The 21,352-nt window shown below is 37.1% G+C and overlaps 1 protein-coding gene across 2 annotated transcripts in view; it reads left to right on the top strand.

Moving 5' to 3' along the window:
- The window catches only part of LOC126249708 (protein Wnt-16-like), an 879,813-nt gene that overhangs the window by 812,120 nt on the left and 46,341 nt on the right, over positions 1 to 21,352 (top strand). For both annotated transcript variants that reach the window (XM_049951388.1, XM_049951387.1), the window contains exon 5: positions 13,754 to 13,894. In XM_049951388.1, the coding sequence (XP_049807345.1) occupies positions 13,754 to 13,894 (141 nt within the window). The remainder of the gene's footprint in view (positions 1 to 13,753; positions 13,895 to 21,352) is intronic.

The raw sequence follows: 21,352 nt of genomic DNA, 5'->3' as shown, positions 1-21,352 counted from the left end.
GTAGTCATGTAGATGTAGATGTAAAATGGAGTGAAGAAAGGAGTAGTTACTGTGAAGAAATGCTGAGATGGAAGGAATTAATGAAAATTAAGGCCAGGTGGGCAGTGACAGCCAAGGACATCTTGTAGCACTAGTTCCCACCAGCAGGGTTCTGAAAAACTACCAGCAGAGTTCTGAGAGACTGTTATCTGGGGGAAGAATCCAGATAGCACATGAGGCGATGACTGTCATGTTGTTGAGTACACTCTGCAACAGGATATTGTGTGTTGCTGGTATACACCCTCTGCCTATGCCCATTCATCCTGACTGATAACTGGGCAGTAGTCATGCCAATGTAAGGTTTACATAATAGCTGGTATATGATGTATCATTTCACATGTGGCTCTCCCTTTGATCGTATATGTTTTGCCAGTTACAGGGTTGGAGTAGGTGGTGATAGGAGGGTACACAAGGCCAGTCTTGCTGTGGGGATGGTCACAGGGGTAGGAGCTATGGGTAGGGAGATGGGTGCAGAAGGAGTATAGGGTCTCACAAGGATATTGCGGAGATTGGGAGAGCAATGAAAAGCTATTCTAGGTGTGCTGGGCAAAATCTTAAATAGAATGGGTCTCACTTGAGTGCCTGATTTTAAGAAGTAATGACCTTGTTGAAGTAGCTCATTAATACATTCAAGACTATAATAAAACTGAGTGACAAGAGGTGTGTTCTGAAGATGTTTTTTGGAGGGATCAGCAGTACTAGGGTTGGATGTGATGGCCCAGATAATCTACTTTTAAACTAGGCTGTTGGAATAATTATGTCAAGTGAAGGTTGAGGTAAGAGTGGTGGTGTACTGATGTAAAGAGTCTGCATCTGAAAAATATGTTTGCCTCGAATTCCAAAGTTGTATGGGAAAGAATGTTTGACATGGAGAGGATGTCAACTGTCAAAATGTAACTACTGTTGTTTGTTAGTAGGTTTAATGTAGACAGAAGAGTGTACCTGGCCTTCAGAGGATGAGATCAACATGAAGGAAATTATCTGTATTACCCATGGTTATCACTTTCAGCCTTAAACCTGCATTTAACCATGCTGCTTTGGTGAAGGACCTACTTTGCTCTACAGGCAGTGTCAACTGGAAGTATCACTTTGCAAGACAATCACAAAACCTTTCCAACAGCAAACCTGACTTTGAATCTTGCCTTGAACAGTTATGACCATGATCCCATCTTGATCCACCACCACTGCCTCAAAATCATCCCTTAAAAGCCTTCCAAGAATTCCTCACACCCAACAATGCTTCACATCCCTTCCTCAGGTCCCTACTAGATGACCCTAAGCTGTCCTCTGTAGAACTCCAGGTTCTACATTCCCTAAAACCTGATGACTCCATCATCATCTTCCCAACAGACAAATGATCTACCACCGTGGTGCTTGACCGACAGGAGTATGTTAGTGAAAGTCTACACCACAGCTGTCTGACACCTGTACATGCAGCATATGGCATCAAGATTCCATCCCTGTCATTCAAATTGTCATGCAGTCTCTCCTAAAAACGTCAGTGTCCTTACAAAGACTTAACCTGAATCCATAGAACTTTTTACCCCACCCAAACCACACACCCCCACCTTTTACCTTCTTTCTAAGATCCACAATCCCAATCACCCTGGCCATATTACATTTGCTGGATTCAAAGCACCCACTGAATGTATATCTGCCTTAGTTGATCAACACCTGCAACTCATAGTACAAAGACTTCCCTAATATTTTCAATATACCAACCATTTCCTAGATCATCTGAAATCTATGCCTGTCCCACTCCCATCACACACCTTGCTATCTCCCTCTGTACCAATATCCACCACATATATGATCTGTCTGCTGCTGAACAATCCCTCAGTCAACACCAGGCTGTTTCCAGGCCTATGATATCCTTCTTGCTCACTTTAATCAACTTTATACTTTGCCATCCTTTCCATGACAAATGTTCCCTCCCATATGGCCTTGGCATTTGAGGCAAACACATCTGTTCAGTTGCAAACCCCTTATAGTAATATACCACCACTCCCACCTCAGCCTTAACAGGATGTAATTATCCCAACAGCCTAGTTAAAACAAGATTTCCTGGGCCATCACATTCAATCCTGGTACTGCTGTTCCCTCCAAAAAACACCTTCAGAACACATCACTTGTCACCCAGTATTATCTTGGTCTTGAATGTATTAATCAGCTACTTGGACTAGGCCATGTTTTCCTAAAATCATGCCCTGAAATGAGGTCCATTCTGTCTCAGATTTCCCAGTACACCTAGAATAGCTTTTTGTTACCCACCCAATCTCTGCAATATGCTTATCAGACCCTATACTCCTTTTGCACCTATCTCCCTACCTCATGGCATCGACCCTGGTGACTGTCACAACTGCAAGACTTGCCACCTTGGAAATGACTCGTGCCATATACCAGCTGTCATGTAAACACTGTTCAGGCTCTTGCATTGGTATGGCATCGACCCTGGTGACTGTCACAACTGCAAGACTTGCCACCTTGCAAATGACTCGTGCCATATACCAGCTGTCATGTAAACACTGTTCAGGCTCTTGCATTGGTATGACTACCACCCAGTCAATAGTCAGAGGGTTTATGCTGGCAACACACAATATCCTGCTGCGGAGCATGCTCTACAACATGACAGTCAGGATCTCAGTGCCTGTTTTACCACGTGTGCCATCTGGATTCTTCCCCCAGACAAAAGTTTCTCAGAACTCCGCAGGTGGAAACTAGCACTAGAACATGTCCTTAGTTCTCACCTTCCACCTGGCCTTATTTCATGTAATTCCTTCCATCTCTACATCTTTCATTTTTTGATCTGTCTGTTTTTCACCATTCCCCCTCCTGACTCTGTTACACACAAGCTACTCAGTTTTTCACTCTTATTAATTCATGCATGATACTTTAGTAGTAATCTCTGTCTTGCATATTACCCTATCTTCCATATTTAAGATCTCAGATTTTCAAATCTCATCCAGTGTTGTACCCAAGAATCAGTCTTTCCTTCTCATCCCATCCAGTAAGTCTCCCCTGATCAGGGTTCTGGGTGACTTTTCTGAACTGTACCCCTTTCCCTATAGCTCTCTAGTCCTTTTCCTCCATCCCTCTTCCTTCCCCTTCAACTCTTCTGCCAGAAGAAGGAGCCACTGCCTCTGAAAGCTTGTAAAAGTTTTACCTTTTTGTGTGTGTGTGTTCACCTGCCACCACTTGGTTAGTACATTTTTTTATTTGCCCATTTACAAGAATACACAGTGTTCATGTTACTGGAAATGTGAGGTCATGAGTAAACTGGTTTGGACCAAAGCAAGTGACTTTGTAAAGATTATTTCTTTGATTCCATGAACCAAGCTGCTGGTTTGAAAGAGCGACACATTACATATGGATGAATAAAGTGAGCTGAGTTTCACAAGATGTCTATTTGCTGAATCCATGTTGATTTTCATATACATTTTCATTCTCAAAGAATGTCATAATGCATGAGGTTAAAACGTAATCCATAACTCTACACAGGCTGATGTCAGTGATATTAACCTATAATCACACATGTCTGTTAGCTTTCCATAAAACAGGAATGACTTGTGCTTTTTTACAACCTTTAGATAACTTTCATACTTCCAGCAACATAATGATAAGCTACAACTAGAAGAGGAACAAGTTCTTTTGCATAATTTATGTAGAACATCATGGATATCTCATCTGATCCATTTGTCTTCCCACTGTTCAGCAGTTTTAGTTGACTTTCTATACCACAATAGCTTACCACAGTTCAAGTTGTTTCAGAATTCATATAATAATTGAAAGGAGTAGCCATATTATGGTCTTCTGCAGTGAAATAGTTTCAGAAGGCCATGATGTCTTAGGTCTTAGTGCCATTATATTCAATGAGTGATTGAATAGAAGATTTTAATGCAATTACTGGCTCTACCTAAGACCAAAGCTTCTTAGAATTAGTAGTCAGAACGTTTCCCAAAAATGTTACTACAAAATTAATTGAATGCTTCTTGCATCACTCCTCTTGCACACACTTTGGCTTCTATTTGTCTACCAGGATCTGACCTCACTTAAACTGGGGATAAAGTTCTGTTTGTTTTGCCAGTAATCTCCTAACATGAAAATTGAATCACGGTGGATCTTTCCCTTTTATCACAACATTGCTCAGCATGTATGTGTCTAAGGTATATTGAATGAGGCTTTTGAATTTTTTCCATTTGTGGTCCACCTCTTCATCTCCAGCATTAAATATTTAGTATTGACTACTCTGATACTCTTCAGTTTGTATCATGTCACTCTTGCTAAGCAAAAAATTTTCCTACATTTCATAACATTCCTTGTTGTGCCCATAGGCACAGTTTCTATAACTGCCTTAAGATTACTGATACCTTCCTTTATGTCAAATGACTTGATAAGTGCAGGTCAGTTTGTTGCTAGGAGGTTGAAGATATTATCTTCACAAGTTAGTTCTCTAATTATCTGCTCAAAGTAATTTTTGGCCAAGACATTCAGAATTATGTCACACAAATCCTTGTCTCTGGCACCAGTCATGGTGACATAATCTCCCAATCTGAACCTGGCAAGTTGACATCATCCCCTATTAGAACAACATGATGAGGAAAGCTATTAATAATATTCTGTAGGTTCTCTCTGAAGCATTCTAACACTACAGCTCCTGACCCATGGGGTCTATAAAAGCATCCATTTATCATGTTTGATCCAACTTGGATGCTTACTTCTACCCAGACTATTTTGTATTAGGAATCTGTTTAACCTCACTAGATATAATGAAATACTTTACTGCAGTAAATATTGTGCACCATTGGCTATGCTTGCAATATATGCTCCAGTCAGAATTTAGGATTTTATTTCTGTTCACTTCCGGTCTTAACCAAATTCCTGTTTTTAATACTCTCTGGGCATTATTACCTTTAATAAGTGATACTAATTCTGGTATCTCATGAAGGATTCTCTAGCAGTTTACTGACATTGTATTAATCAGTCAGGACAAATGTTATCTGGGAACATTGTAACTGATCTGTCATCTATCTCTGTAGGTGATTCATGACAGGTCCCAAGAAGGGGCTCCTCTAATTTAAAAATTGCCATGTTCAAGCCACACATGTTGTGCTATCATAGTACCTTCTTACTGCATGTAGTGCACATTGACTTACTGAGGTGGGGCACTACAAATATCCACTCTATAACAGAGATTGAGAAATTCACATCTTTAGTGAGTGAGCAGTACTTGTGATAGATAAGTTGCCTTTGCTGTAATAATGCTACAACTACCATACAGAATGACTAAGAATTAGTTTCCCCCTAGCATTGTAGAATAATGTGCAAAGATTTATGTAGATTCTATCCATATGTATTTCTTCCATTAGCATTATCAGTAAATCATATCAGTATTCCATGTACTGCTGACATGCTTTGTGGAAAATAAACACCTCTGGGCATATGTGCACTCTGCATCAGTGATTATAATGTGAGCTTCAGAAGGATTGCTATAACTTTGTGAAATACCCTGCAGTTGCTTTTTGTGATGCAGTGCAGTAGAGAGAATAGGGAATTGCCTGCTTGCTCTTCATTTCACAGACATATGATGGAGGGAAATCCATGACCACAACCAGGTACCTATCTTCCCTCATGCTTCTAACCTCCGCCCCGACCCTCCTACCCTGTTATACCTTCAGAATGTAGTTTATCCCTTCATACAGTTCTTCTCCAGCTAGATGTGCTACAACCATTTTTGTTCTTAACTCACAATTTTTAGCAATATACATTAATTTTGTAATCTTAAAACACTATTTTCATTAATCTGTGATTTATTCATCCCCTGCAATGTGGAAACTATTAGCCCTAGAGAAAAAATTAATAAGACCTTTACTGTAGGAAATCTATTGTACTTCAATTTTTTACTGGGAAACATTTTCACTGGAATCTGTAGTTTTTGAGATAGTCAAGAAAAAAACAAAGGAAAGTTACCTTTAAATGTCCATCCACCTCCACACTCATATACCATCAGTCTGGAGTTTTAGTACATTATTCATTACACCCTCCTTCATCCATACCACAGTATAAAAATTTACCCTAATTTTCCTTCATTGACTGGACTAATAAAGCCAACCACTGAAAGGATACAAAGATGGACTCAGAACTCAATCAGTATTCATTATTCATGTTGATATTAGCCACTATTTGCAGCCGGTTGCACCCAATGCCGTCAGTAGCTGGCAGCAGAGCATGCTCCACATCTTGGATGAGAACTTCCATACCAACTCTACACTGGCATTCTTTCCTGGTCCTTGTGCCATTTGTCTGAGGAGCTACATTATCCATCTAATTGTGGACCTCCCAATAACCAACAAACCCCTTCTCTGTGATTCTCCAGACTTAGCAGGAAAATTGGCCTGTATCCCAACAGATGAGGCATCCCATGCTGGCTCACACGTGTTACAAACATCATGCATTCAGTACCCACTTTTGCCTTATGTCCAGAGATATGTGAACCACCACAGTCAACCATTCACCCTTGGGGGAAGATAACCTGTTCAGATGATGCACATCAGAAGACTCAGTACATTAGGACTGCTTGTGGATTTCAGTAGTGCCAGAGGTGGCACAGCTACCACCACTGGTGCCTGAACATTGCCACAGCTTAGCACAGCAGTCTGAAGCCTCTCAGTTGTGGCCAACACAGCTTCTAGCTGCTTCTGGGCAATGAACAATTCTCCTTGTCTTCACACACAACATACACTGCCTCAGTTTCCTACTACATAAATCTATGCAAAGTCAGGAATAAATCTGCTAACCAGTCAATCAGTGGTTAATTAAGAAAAAAGAAGCAGCTCACAAAGGTCAAATAAATCGTGTAAATAAATCACCACTATTGATTACAGGGTTAGAAAACTACAGTACAAACTTAACTCTCTCTGCACAAATTACTGAAAAACACTCTTTCACTTAAAACAAAATAAAAACTACTATTAAACACAGAAAATAAACAGCTACTGGAAAAACTGACAAGTTCAGGAAAACCATTGCAGATAGAGATTGGTCCTGCCAGAGAAATGATGCTAATACTTGTCTATCAAATAATGAGTCAGTTAAGATAAATTTTGAATGTTTCTTTAACTCATTTCTGCAAATATATAATAACAGTACTCCCATTAGAAAATGTAAAGTAAGAGACACAGGTTGTAAAAAGAAGGTGTAAAAAAATTCTTGGTATGCTAAAATGCTGTCTGATAAGAAATATCATGTAATGATGCTGTTAGGTACACACAATAATACTAAGTATGAAGATAACCAATTTAGTATTGAAGGGCAGCGTGGAGGGTAAAAATCACAGAGGAAGACCAAGAAATGAATACACTAAACAGATTCAGAAGGACATAGGTTGCAGTAGGTACTGGGAGATGAAGAACCTTGCACAGGATAGAGTAGCATGGAGAGCTGCATGAAACCAGTCTCTGCACTGAAGACAACAACAACAACAACAACAACAAGTATGAAGATGCAAAATCTTTGTTTGTACTATGGAGAAATGATTATAAAAAGCAATTATTGTAGCAAAAAAGTTGCACAATGTCCAGTACATTGAGACGTCTAACAATAAATGCAGAACTGCTTGGAGTCTCATAAATATCATTCCCAGAGAATCACATAAGGTCAAAATCAATATCTTTCCACAAGAGTTTAATTATTATTTTATTAAACCTGTGGAGGATGTAAGCAGTGGCATCAGTAAGCCTCATACAAGTCCATCAGAACTCTTAGAAAAACATTATAATGGGACACCCTACAATAATATTCTCACTTTCTCTGAGGTTACACCTAGTACTGTGTTAAAATAGTAAGAAACTTTATGTCTTCAGATAGTGCAATTTGCTGAAGAAAGTCATTGATTCCATTGTTTATCCACTGACTTACTGCATAAATAAATGTTTATCTGAGGGATAATTTCCAGAGGAGCTGCAAGTTTCAGACCAATATCAGTAGTTCCAGTCATGGCCAAAATAATAGAATACATCATTTCCCATCAGTTGTCTGCTTATTTTGAAAAACAGAATATTTAGTGTAGCACAATTTGAATTTAGAAAAAAATCGTCAGCAGTAGCTGCAATAGACTCTGTAATTAAGTATGTTTCTGAAGTGTTTGAGGAAGAGGGATTTGCTCAGGCCACTTTCTGTGACCTGAATAAAGCATTTGATTGTGTAGGACATGACACACTTTTACAGAAACTCCATTTTATGGCATCTGGGATAACAGCATAAAGCTACTAAAGTCTGATCTCCAAAACCATAAGCAAGTTCTGTGTATTAGCACAGAAAAGTCTACCAATAAACAAACAGAGGTGGCAGTTCTGCAGGGATCTCTCTTGGGACCATTGTTGTTTTTGATCATGATCGATGACCTACCCTCCTTTATAAGTTCCAATACAGTGCTACTTGCAGATGACAGTACCTTCTTAAACTATAACAATAATATAAATAAGTTAAAAGATTGTGTTGACATTACATTTGCCCAAGTACCATGTCAAATGGGTTTGTCCTGATTGAGAACAAAACACAAAAAATGGTCTTTAGTCTAAAGGACAAAAGTCCTTTTAATGATCTGTTTTATATAAAGTTCTTGGGAGTATACTTAGATGACAAATTGTCATGGGAGCAACACATAAAACACATTACTGTTAAATTATCCAGAGTAATTTACTTGTTTAGATGTCTTATGAAATGTGTACCAACAGCTTATGTTAAAACATCTTATTCTGCATTTTTTCAAAGTATTATGTTATATGGACTTATTCTCTCAGGAAACTCATGCCATGTTCAAAACATATTGCTTCTGCAGAAGGAAGCAATCAAGAGTCATTACATGTTTCCAGCATAAAGCACATTGTAAGCCTTTGTTCCCTGAATGTAAAATAACAACTGTTATAAATCTATATATATACCAAGTGTTAACCTATACAAAAAAGAATCTACATGAAGTGAAATGTAGAAATAATATTCCTGGTCACAGCACAAGAAAAAACATCTCCATACATATGCCATACCATAGATTATCAAAGTCAATCAACAGCTATGAGCTAGTGGCCATAAATTGTATAATAAGCTTCTGCAGATGCTACAATATCTTCCAGTGTGTGAATTTAGGAAAACATTAAATAAATGGCTTGTTGCCAATCCCTTCTGTGAATTAAAAGAATTTTTTGAGTGCAACATGGAATTGTAAGCCTACAACTGACATGGCCATAAAGTTCTATTTGCTAATTTTAATGGTTATGTTATATATAGAAGCATGTAAGAACACCAATTAACTAAACAATGTACAGAATTTGTGTACAAACAATTAACTGCTGATGCTGAACTCTGACCTCCTTTAAGACTGGAGAGAGAATGATCCCATATGACATCATGGAATGAAAGTAAGAATAGTATGCTAGATTTTTCATTTCTATATAATCTACGTGTGACACAATCCATTTTGTAAATAAAGATTTGTTTAGGTGCTTCAGCAATTTTTTGGCAAGATCCTCCTAGTTGAACTTCATATTAAGTTGTAATTCCAAGAATTTAAGACAGTCAGTATCTTTTATCTGCTTCTTATCATACTGTAGGTACCTACTGTGGGAATGGCGGGGGGGAGGGGGGAGTGCGTCCTTTTACAAGGTTTGAACTGCGTATAGTGAATAATTTTTCCAGTGTTTAGGATAAAATAATTGATTAGGAATTTATTTATTTATTTATTTATTTATTTACATCCTGAATCTTCCTGGTACATATACCATACCTTAGATGTTGGACAAAATGACATTACATTAATATACGGTTACATTGGTGTATACATTACATTTATAAATTGTTACATTTTTATATTGCTATATTGTTACATTACATTTTTATATTGTTACAACCGAAATTAACTTATTTTTCAAGATACTGTGTTACTGAGTAAAAACAGTTTTCCAAGAGATATGATGTTACAGATTTTTTAAAGCAATGGATTTTGTTTATGGCCTTTAGGTTACTTGGCAGCTTATTAAACAAATGTGAACCTTAGTGATATACACCTTTCTTGCACAGTGTGGTATAACAATGATGTCTGTGTATGTCACTATTTGCCCTTGTATGGTGTTCATGTACAGATTTATTTTGAATAAATACATTTCCATTTTTTAGCATGCTTTTTTTAGGAACATTACAACTTCTAGTATATAGATACATGGTAGGTGTAGAATCCCCAGTTCTTTAAAGAATGGTTTGCATGATTTTCGGCTGTTGGCATTTTTCATTACCCTCACAATCTTTTTTTGTTTCCGGAATGTGGTTATGCGATGAGGAGAATTTCCCCAGTATATGATGCCATATCTTAATAGGGAGTGTATGCAAGCGTAATACACTGATCTAACTGTTTCAGGACTTGTGTTGTTCCATATAATCCTCATTGCATAAGTCATTTTGGATAGTTTAGAATTTAATGAAGTGATGTGGGAATTCCATTTAAGATTGTCTTGTAAGTAGATGCCAAGAAATTTTGCTTCAGTGACACTGTTAACTCTTTGGTTTTCCATTGACATGTTTGGTTTTAATGGGTTTTTATTTTGTTGTGTATGGAAGTGTAAGACGACTGTTTTTTGAGGGTTTATCAGTAATTTATTCCTCATAAACCACTCTGAGACATTTTCACTTGTGACTTTAGCATTTAAACTTACAGCCATTCCATTTTCACCTTCAATTAATATGCTTGTGTCATCTGGAAATAGCACTGGTTCGGAGTATTGAACATGTAGGGGGAAGTCGTTTATGAAAAGTAGGAAGAGAAAGGGACCTAAAATTCAGCTTTGTGGTACACCGTGGGGTAATGTGGAAGGTTTTGATTGATAAGCTTGGAGTTCATTTTTTCCCATGTGTTTTACCTCTGTTATCTGAGAGCAATTTTCTAGGTAGGATTTCAGCCACTCGTGTGGCAGGCCTCTTACACCATACCACTCTAACTTTCTTAGGAGAATTTCATGGTCTATTAGATCAAATGCTTTTGTTAAATCCAGGAAAATCCCCAAAACATTTTTGTGACTATCCACTGAATTTAAAATATGATTTATGAGGCTAAAAGTGGCTGTTTCAGTACTGCACTGAGGCCTGAAGCCATGCTGACATCCTGAAATCATATTTTTTTTGTTAAAGAAATCAGTTAGTTGTAGCAGAACTAGTTTTTCAATGATTTTTGAAAAACCTGATAGGAGTGACACAGGCCTATAGTTGACCATCTGCTGCCGATCGCCCTTTTTGTAAAGGGGTACAACTTTTGCAGTTTTTAACTGTTGTGGGAAAATACCACTTGATAGTGAAGAATTGCATATATCTAGCAGTGGTGTGAGTATCTGTTCAGCTGATACTTTTATAATATAGTCTGGCACCTTGCCGACTCCGGCTGAATATTTATTTTTTAATGACTTTATGCTGTTTAACAGTTCTTCCCTACTTATTGGACGGAGGAACATGGATGTATTTGTTACACTATTTCCAGAAATTTCCTGTAATATTTTGTTTGATGGTTTCCCCATTTGTTCCTTTGCTAACTCACTAGCAATATTGGTGTAGTAAGAATTGAAGTGGTTAGCAATTGATTTTGGATCAGTGATCTTGCTGCCCGCCTGTGACAATACAATATTTTTGTGTGTTTCCACCTTTCTAGTAAGTCTCTGTACCATATTCCACATTGTCTTAGCTTTGTTTGATGATTCCATAATAAGTTTGTCATTTTCCCTTAATTTTGCTTCCCTTATTACACGACTCAGGGTTAACTTGTATTTTTTGAAGTGGTGAGCAAATTCAGGGCTGCTATCTGTTTGTGACAGTGCAAAAAGTTCTCTTTTTCTTCTACATGATACTTTAATCCCTGATGTAATCCAAGTTTTGGGTTTGCTGGGGCCTTTACAAATCATTTTCTTTTTTGGAAATGCAATTTCGAAACAATGTCTGTAAATTTCCATGAAATTATCCAGCTTTTCATCTGTGTTGTAACTGTTGTAGATTTTATTCCACGAGTGGGTACTTAGCATATGTTTGAAGTGCTCAATATTTTGCATGCTGTATTTTCTCTTGTAGATAACACTTCCATTCCTAGACAAATCAACACTTCCGCATACGGCAAGTAGCTGTGCATTGTGGTCACTGTAGCCAGTATTAAAGTTTTCTGAGGTGTGCATGTCAGTGTTTACAAAGATCGGATCAATAACTGTAGCACTAGTTTTTGTTACGTGTGTAGGGGAGTTTATTTTAGTGCACAGGTTATATTCTTGAATAATATTAAGGAATTTTTCTCTTTGGTGGCTGTGTGTTAAGAGGTCAATATTAAAATCGCCACACAGAACTATAGTTTTGCAAGTATTTTTAAGTTTCCCTAGTGCAAGGTTAAGTTTTTTAAAGAAAATGTTTCCATTGCTGTTGGGTGATCTGTAAACACACATTATTATAGTTTTTCCTGATGTTATTTCAATAGCTGAGGCTTCAAAGTGTTTTTCGCTTCCTAAGTGATATACACAGTCTATTATCTTATAGTCTATGTTTTCTTTTACATAAATGCAGCTTCCTCCAAGCTTTGATATTGATCTGCAAAAGTAGTTTGCCAGAGTGAAACCGGTTAAGTTTGAATACTGTAAATGCTCCTTCTCTAGCCAGTGCTCACAAAAACATAAAACTGATACCTCCTTCCACTCATTCCTAAGAAGTACATTTATTTCATCAAGTTCGTTTGGTAGAGACTGTACATAATCATGTATTAATGTCCAGGAATTTCCATCAACTGATTTTTCTAAACTATACTTGATTTGCTATTTATTACAATATCATATGCAAAAAGATGCTGAGAAAAGGTCATTGATATACCCCAGAAAAAGTAAGGGCACTGAGATGGAATCTTTGGGACACCACTTTCAATTAGTTCGTATATGGATGATGCCTAATAACTTAATATGAGATTCTTTCCTGTTGAAATATTCTGTTTCCTGTCAGAGCTATGCAATATGAACCATTTTGCAGTATTTCACTTTACACCATAACATTCCAATTTTCATAAAAGAATATTGTGATTTACACAGTCAAATTGCCCTTCACTGATTGCAGAGTATACTAGTAGCCTGTAATTTGTTGTCTAAAGATCCTTCAGTACACTGAAAGCTAGAGTGGAATGGGGGTTAGTGAATATTCTACAAGCATTCATTCAGGTTCTTTCATAGCTATAACATTTAGGGGCACTTGATTAAAGTATTTTTTTGAAGGGATGCAGCATCCTTCAGTGGTTTTCCCAATGGAATAGAAGAGAGGTAATGAAGAAAATTAAACTCTGAATGGTTGTTATGAGTCATGTGTGGATACCCAGCACAAGTGAGTATTGCCCGTGACAGGCATGATTGAGTCCCAGTTAGACACACCATTTTCATCTGCCAGTAAGTTTCATAAACAAATAATGTTGTAACTAATCAAAATGATGTGTCTGAAGATATATTGCATAATGCTACAAACATGCATTCATGATAATAGTGAAGTAACTACAAGCACCAAAAGAAATAAAAGAACATTTTTAAAACTCATCAAAATGTTGACATATTTTATATGAGTTACGTTCCACAGGAACCTGCATTCACAAATATCACAGAAGTTTTGTTGCATATTTTACTAGGTTAATTCCATTAACTGAGAACAATGGGAATTGAAACTGTTCCAGATTGTTGCTTCTTTGATGCGTATGCAGTGCCGCTGTCATGGAGTTTCTGGCTCTTGTGAGCTGAAGACTTGCTGGAAAACTATGCCATCATTTAGTGAGATTGGTGATGCACTCAAGAGAAAATATCATCAAGCTGTGCAGGTATCATTCATGTGTTATGTATACTGTACATTAAGTGATGAGAAATTCTTTGCTGCTGTGCAGAAATCTTTCCATTGTTGTGTTGATCCCTGCCTAGGTAGAAAAAAATAAAATGTGTTTCATTCAAAGCTAAAATACTGGTTTAACACAAATTGTTACTCAGCTCTCTCTTTTCCCTATGCTTTTCTCTCACCTTTCTCAACATAACACAATTTACCAAACTTCAAAGGTAATGTGGATGTCATGTAAGCAGAAGTAGGATAATGAATTATAACTAATGAATTATAACAAATTTTGACCCAGTGATTTGTCAAAAGGCAATTCTAAGGAACAGAGCACAGTATATACTGGCTGTTCATGCAAAACCAAAAATTCTATTACCAAGCTCTCGTAATAGTGTGATGACTTTAATGAGGGAGGGACTGGTGAACTGTGGACACATGCTGGTCACATTACATAACTGCCAATGAGGAGATACTGTCAGTTGCATAAAGCCTGTGATGTGGTAGATTTCTTTGGAAGTTGGTGGCTTATCTGCAGAGAGTATATGAATTTCAGATTTTTTATCTATCTCTGATCTTTTGTTCCACTTCCTTCCCTCATTATTGTTCATCAGTGACATGAGTGTACACTGAATATGAGGCTATAATGTGGTGAAAAAAAGGAGGGAGGACTAAATAGCAACTCTTTGTTTTGCATATAGGTGAGGGATGGTCACAGACTGTTTGTTTTGTGTAAGTGTGAGGAATGAAGGGAGTGTAAACTCAAAGCTACTGAAAACCTGTGTTTATTAATCATAAAACATATTAATGGTACCACTTTAAAAAATACACACCACCTACCATGTACTTAAATAAAATAATATAGTTTGTATTAGATCTGTACATATTTTCCTACTGTCAGGCCGGTAATGTTCAGATACATGTTACTGATTTCTGTATTCATGTTTTAAGTAGTTTTTAATACTGGCTGTTAACATGCATAAGATAACTGTAAATTTTAGATTTAGAAAATATAGTTCTTGTGAAACACAACTAGCTCTTTATTCTCATGAAATAATGAACACTGTCTACAGAGGAGTCAAATTGCATCCATATTTTTAGATTGCCAGGAGGCTTTTGACACCATTCCTCACAAGCAATTTCTAATCAAATTGTGTGCCTATAGAGTATCATCTCAGTTGTATGACTGTATTCATGATTTCCAGTCAGAGAGGTCACAGTTTTTAATAACTGATAGAAAGTCATTGAGTAAAACAGAAGTGAAACTGGAAAGATCTCACTGATAACTTTATGGGGAAAGCTAAACAAAGACCACAATTTACTGGCGGAACACTTAGAGAATGCCACAGGTCTACTAAAGAGGCTGCCTGCACTATGTTTGTCCACTGTTTGCTTAGCTATAACCAGCCAAACAAATAGCGCAGGAAAATTTTGTTAACAGCCCTTTCTGGAACCACACTTAACTTGTTGCATATCATGATATTTGTATCACATGAAACTTAGCCTCTGGAAGTTAAACAGTAAATAAGTCATAAGTCAATTACCATTAATGGAACCATGGGAGAAACCATACTTTCTGTAATTATTCCTAGTCATATCAATCAGACACCTTTATCAATGTGTGTTTTTTAATGGTACCTTTCATTTCCTGCCCCAGAGCTATGACCTGAATCATTTTGCAATGTTTCCTGTGAAGACGTAGCATTCTAATTTACTCAAAAAGATGTTATGATTGAAGCACCCAGCCACCTTTGATTAATCACACAAAATAGCAGTAACCTGTAACTTATTTTCTATTGCATTAAGTAAATTTTCCCTGTGTGTGTAAACAGTTTTCTGATTACTGGAATCATGCAGAAATCCATACTGTGCATTGGAAATGTATTATTTGCAGTAAGGTAATTTAGAAGCTTTTATAAATAATATTTCTCAAATTTTAGTAGCATGCTTTCAAAAGTGATTATTGACAGTAGTTTGATGACATTTCTTAAACTCTTTTTCTGGAAAGAGACATAAATTCATCATATTTCACCCAGCCTGGATATATTTCAGTGATTATTTATGTGTTTCAATAAGAGTTCAAATGTTAACACCTTCACAAGAACAGCAATATGGAAAGGATAGATTGCTGCTAACCATATTGAGCAGTTGGTGAGTCACAAATAGGCACAATGAGAAAGAATGTTACAAAAGTTTCATCTTTTGGACAAAGTTTTCTTCAGAGGTAGAAAACTCACACTCATTCATGCAACAACAACTCATAAACACTTAGTCACTACTTCTGGGCATTAAGGCCTCACTTGACCCACCTGGATATCCAATTGGGACACAGGGAGGTGAGCCAGCCTAGGATCAAAACCACCTCATGTATTATTTTACTATGGAGGCTGTTGTGTTATCCAGACTAGATGTGATTTTTTGGCAGTTTTCCAAATCCATCTAGGTAAATAGTAGTGTGGTTCCCAAGTTATGCCTCAGATATACAATGTGGAAACACTTTGAAACTATTGTCACACTTGACCAAGTGATTACACTAGAAACAGACAGAAGGGGTGCTTGGATTCCTCCCAAGGAGAGGAGCTGGCAGTAGCTTTAGAATACCTTTGGGAGTACCAGAGAGATGGCACAGTGGTTAGCACATTGGACTTGAATTTGGGAGGATGATGGTTCAAACCAGTGTCTGGCCATCCTGATTTAGATTTTCCATGATTCCCGTAAACCATTTCAGACAAATGCCAGGATGGTTCCTTTGAATGCATATGGCTAACTTCCTTCCCCATCCTTTCCTAATCTGATAGGACTAATGACCTTGCTGTTTGGTCCCCTCCCCAAAACCAACCAACCTGTGGCAGTGGTGACCTCAAAGTAATACTAGCCTGAGTAAGAGTATGGTTGGCTTGCCACAAAAACTGAAGAAGAACCATTCCAGTCCTTACCTGGTGTTGGCTGGATAAAGAAACTGGAAAGAAAGGATGTTGAATGTTACTTACTCTGATCTCATGCCTGGTTCTACCAAGCTCCTCCATTTTATATCCTTTTTTATTGTTATTTTCTTGCCTTGCTTGACTATATTTTTTCCATAATAAGTATTCTTAGATGTCTGAATTACTTTTTTTGAAAGTCTGCAGTACTCCTTGTAATGAGCTACAGCATCACAATATGAATTACCTATAACTGATTGATATTTTCCTTGTTGTCCTACAAGATTTCTTTATTTCAAGAATAATCAATGGTTTTTTGTTGACTCTTGTTTAGTCTGAGATACAATTGGGGAGAAATGTTTGTCAAACAAGGTTATAACTTCACCATTGTGTACAGTATTTTTGTATCATGTTATGAGTGGTCTCCGTAGTAGATGTCTGTGAGCAGTCTCCTAAACTCACCGATTTTTGCATATTAATGTCCCCTCTGTACTCAGATTTAATTGGTTTCATACACTGATCAATATTAATTCATATTAATGAAGATCTGCATATCATGGTCTTATAGGCCCTTGACTATTGTCTTTTCTATGTTATTTTTTCATTAGACTAGTTTGTAAGCATGTTATAACTGGCATTATCTACTTAATGCTTATAACAGAGACAATTTTTAATAACTTTTGGATGGCATTCTGAGCTAGTGTCTTTTCACCTGAATTCTCATCAGTAAGCTCTTCTGAAGTTACTTAACTGCTCATTTTATGTAAAGCTTTCCATAACCAATACTCACTGAAGCAGGGGAAAAAATATTTACTGTGCCTGTAAGGATCAAGTTGTGTTTACTCATCTGAAACAATGAAAGTATTTCATTCAACCTATCTTTAAGTGAGAAACACAATGAGAATTCAATTATCAGAAATACTTTTACAAATATTGCAAGTGGATATCCTAGAAAATAAAAGTAAAAGATCCATATTGAACATAGGCACATAAAACACTCTCGTTTCTTAGGTATTTGTGCAAGTTTATTTTCAAAGTATATTTCAGTAACTGAAGTTCATGTCCTACACCTGTACTCTACAATCCATGATGTAGTGTGTTTGGTATTGGGTATTTCTGGTATCAATATCATTTGCTCTTCTCCTGTTCCACTCGAGGATGATGTGTGTGTGGAGGACAACTGGCAGTACTCCACATCAGCTCAATTTCTCCAGGAATCCACATTATAGTCATTCGATTCTATCTGTGTGTGTGTGTGGAAAAAATTAATTGTAGTCTCACCCTTCTCTTGTAATTTGAACACTATTCCTCTGTGTAATGCACAACAACTCTGCCAGCTGATTTCAATGAGCATCTCCAGAAAACTCTGGTACTTACAAAATGAACCCATGAAGGCACTTGGCATTCATTCTTGGACATTCTCTAGCTTATCTGTGAGGAGGCAGACATGATTTTTATATAAGGCCATATAAATCATAATGATTCATGAACATGAACCTGAAGGGCTCTATCAAAATTCATTTCCACCCAGAATATAACGGCATCAACCAGTATTTGTTGTTGTTTATCATTGTTTTTGAGAGAGGATACATATTATTACAAATAGTGGATTTAGATAGCCCAAGATTAACTTGCATGCTTGACCAGAAGGAACACATCCTATAGGCTGTCAAAGAATACCTATCTATCAACACACTCACATTGCACTAGCAGCTTACACAACTCATAGGAATGTATAGAAGGTATTTTATATGCAGTTCATGTATCCATAACATCCTCAACTTGTGCAAGAATTTTCACCTATTGATCACCAACTAATAGAATACTCTTGCTGACAGTTTGTCACAATAACTGTCAGTTTATTGTTAGAATATTCAGTTTTCTTTACAGATGTAGCAATACTTTGAAGAGACTGAATAGCTAATTTTCTTATCAATGTAAGTGCTCTAATTTATCATCTTCATTGTGTGATTCAAGATAGACACCAGCAGTAACTCATAATAAGTCTGTGGGCTGGAATTACAGATCATCTGGTAGATCTAGATATTCTGCCAGCACATATTACACATATTGTCTAAAAGGATTTTACTCAGAGCTTTCTTCCAGTCTTGCTACAGGTGGTACTTCAGCAAGTAAGAAGGTGATACTACCATGACAAATAGAGAGGCAGGTTAGGACCAACTTCATGGCCTGCATGACCTCCTGAACTCAGTCCTTTTATTTTCTATATGTTTACATCAAAACAAATAGATGATTTAAAATGTAGACTGGCAATGGCAAGGAAAGCATTTCTGAAGAAGAGAAATTTGGTAACATCGAGTATAGATTTAAGTGTCAGGAAGTCGTTTCTGAAAGTATTTGTACAGAGTGTAGCCATGTATGGAAGTGAAACATGGACAATAAATAGTTGGGACAGGAAGAGAACAGAAGTTTTTGAAATGTGGTGCTACAGAAGAATGCTGAAGATTAGATGGGCAGATCACATAACTAATGAGGAGATACTGAATAGAATTGGGGAGGAGAGGAGTTTGTGGCACAACTTGACTAGAAGAAGGGATCGGTTGGTAGGACATGTTCTGAGGCATCAAGGGATCACCAATTTAGTATTGGAGGGCAGCATGGAGGGTAAAAATTGTAGAGGGAGACCTAGAGATGAATCCACACTAAGCAGATTCAGAAGTATGTAGGCTGCAGTACGTACGGTGAGATGAAGCAGCTTGCACAGGATAGAGTAGCATCAAGAGCTGCATCAAAGCAGTCTCAGGACTGAAGACCACAACAACAACCACAACAAAATAATCAGTCATTATTTATAATTTGGAGGTGTTTTGTCACTGTATCCTGGATGCCTATGAAACACGTAACACTACCAGAAAGTGTCTGGAAGGGCCCAACAGTCCCGGTCCATTGGGTGCATGGGTGTAGAGAGAGGGGGATAAAATTTTGAACATTTCTTACAAATTTTTCTTTTAAGGAAGTTGTTACTGTCAGTTATAATCCTGAAATTAAGGATGTTTGGGTGTGTATTTTTATGGACTTTCTCATTTGCTTCTGGTGTGGGGAATCTGCTGACAGTGTTTTTTTGTGAAAGTATTTGTTATAATTCTGTAACATAAAAAGTTTACTTAAATTTCTTGTAACACATATAAACAAAGTCCTTTTACTCATAGTTCTTTCTCTACACCTTCATTTGAGGTACTGTAAACCACAAAGGCAAATTCAACAACTACATATTTTGAGTAAATCCTGTATTTATGAAATGGCAGTGCAGTAAACTCAACATGAATTACATCAGTTACTCTCTATGGGTTTACTATTTATTCACATTTGAAACATTTGATTGTGCATTTGGTTCAATGAACACAGAAAATAAAAAATCATTGTGAAGACAAAGTTCATTCATAATTTATATGCATGTCATAATTTTCATCATAATCATTCATGGCCACAGTATAAAAACTAAATATGTGATTGTGTATTATGTTTGTCAAGAATGCACTACATGACAACAAGGTGTTTGAAAGAGCAGCTTGCACATGTTTTATTTCACCAATGGTACATGGATGGGCTAACCTCACATTGAATGTACGTGTTACTCCCTAGGACTGAACTTCTTAAAGTTATACAGACACCACTTTCCCTTCTGAAGTTTTGCTTTCTCTTTTGCATAATCTGTGTCATAGCTGCTGTGTGTGTAAACTCCCTCTTTATAGTATTTACTATATTCAAACATTCTCCCATCCTCAGATTTACATCCTTTGGGTGGTGATTTTGGGATACATTACTGCAACTTAGAAACTTACCATGAAATCTGGCCTGGATTTATTTCCTTTAACTAGGTGTTTCTTATCAAATTTTTCAATGAAGAATCCATAGTTTTCTTACAAGAAACCTCAGCATGTAATACTTATTTTCAGTATAGCCAAAATCACAATTCCACTTCAGTTATGGATTGCCAGGTACCATGTATTATTGTGGATGAATGATGAATTGACCAGAACAATATTAAGAATTTTTGTCCAGCCAAAGCAATCACAAAAATTTATGCTTAACATATGCATTTGACAAGTAATGAGCGAAACGCTGCGTATTTTGCAACTGTTTCACCCCATAAATACATAGTTGCCTCTGCATTCTTGGTGTTGTGTATGTCTAAATTGAAGGTCGACAGCTTTCATTTGTAAAACTGAATTCTGGCCATAACTTTGGGAGCTGGAAGAGCCTGCTGGAGATCAAATAGACACATCAAAAAAAGTTTTGCATCACCTCAGTTCTGAGAATTCTTGGAACCTGTACAGAAAATTGGAGTTGAGATCAAAATAAACATCATTTCCACTCTTTTAATTGCTTATGAAAATCACACATTGCATGTTGTACCACCATACAGCAAGACCATCAGAGGTGGTGGTCCAGATTCCTGTACACACCAGTACGTCTTATACCCAGTAGCACGTCCTCCTGCATTGATGCATGCCTGTATTTGTTGTGGCATACTATCAACAATTTCATCAAGTCAATGTTGGTCCACATTGTCC

Source organism: Schistocerca nitens, chromosome 3 (genome assembly GCF_023898315.1).
Source record: "Schistocerca nitens isolate TAMUIC-IGC-003100 chromosome 3, iqSchNite1.1, whole genome shotgun sequence".
NCBI lineage: Eukaryota > Metazoa > Arthropoda > Insecta > Orthoptera > Acrididae > Schistocerca > Schistocerca nitens.
This window is presented reverse-complemented; position numbering and strand designations above follow the sequence as displayed.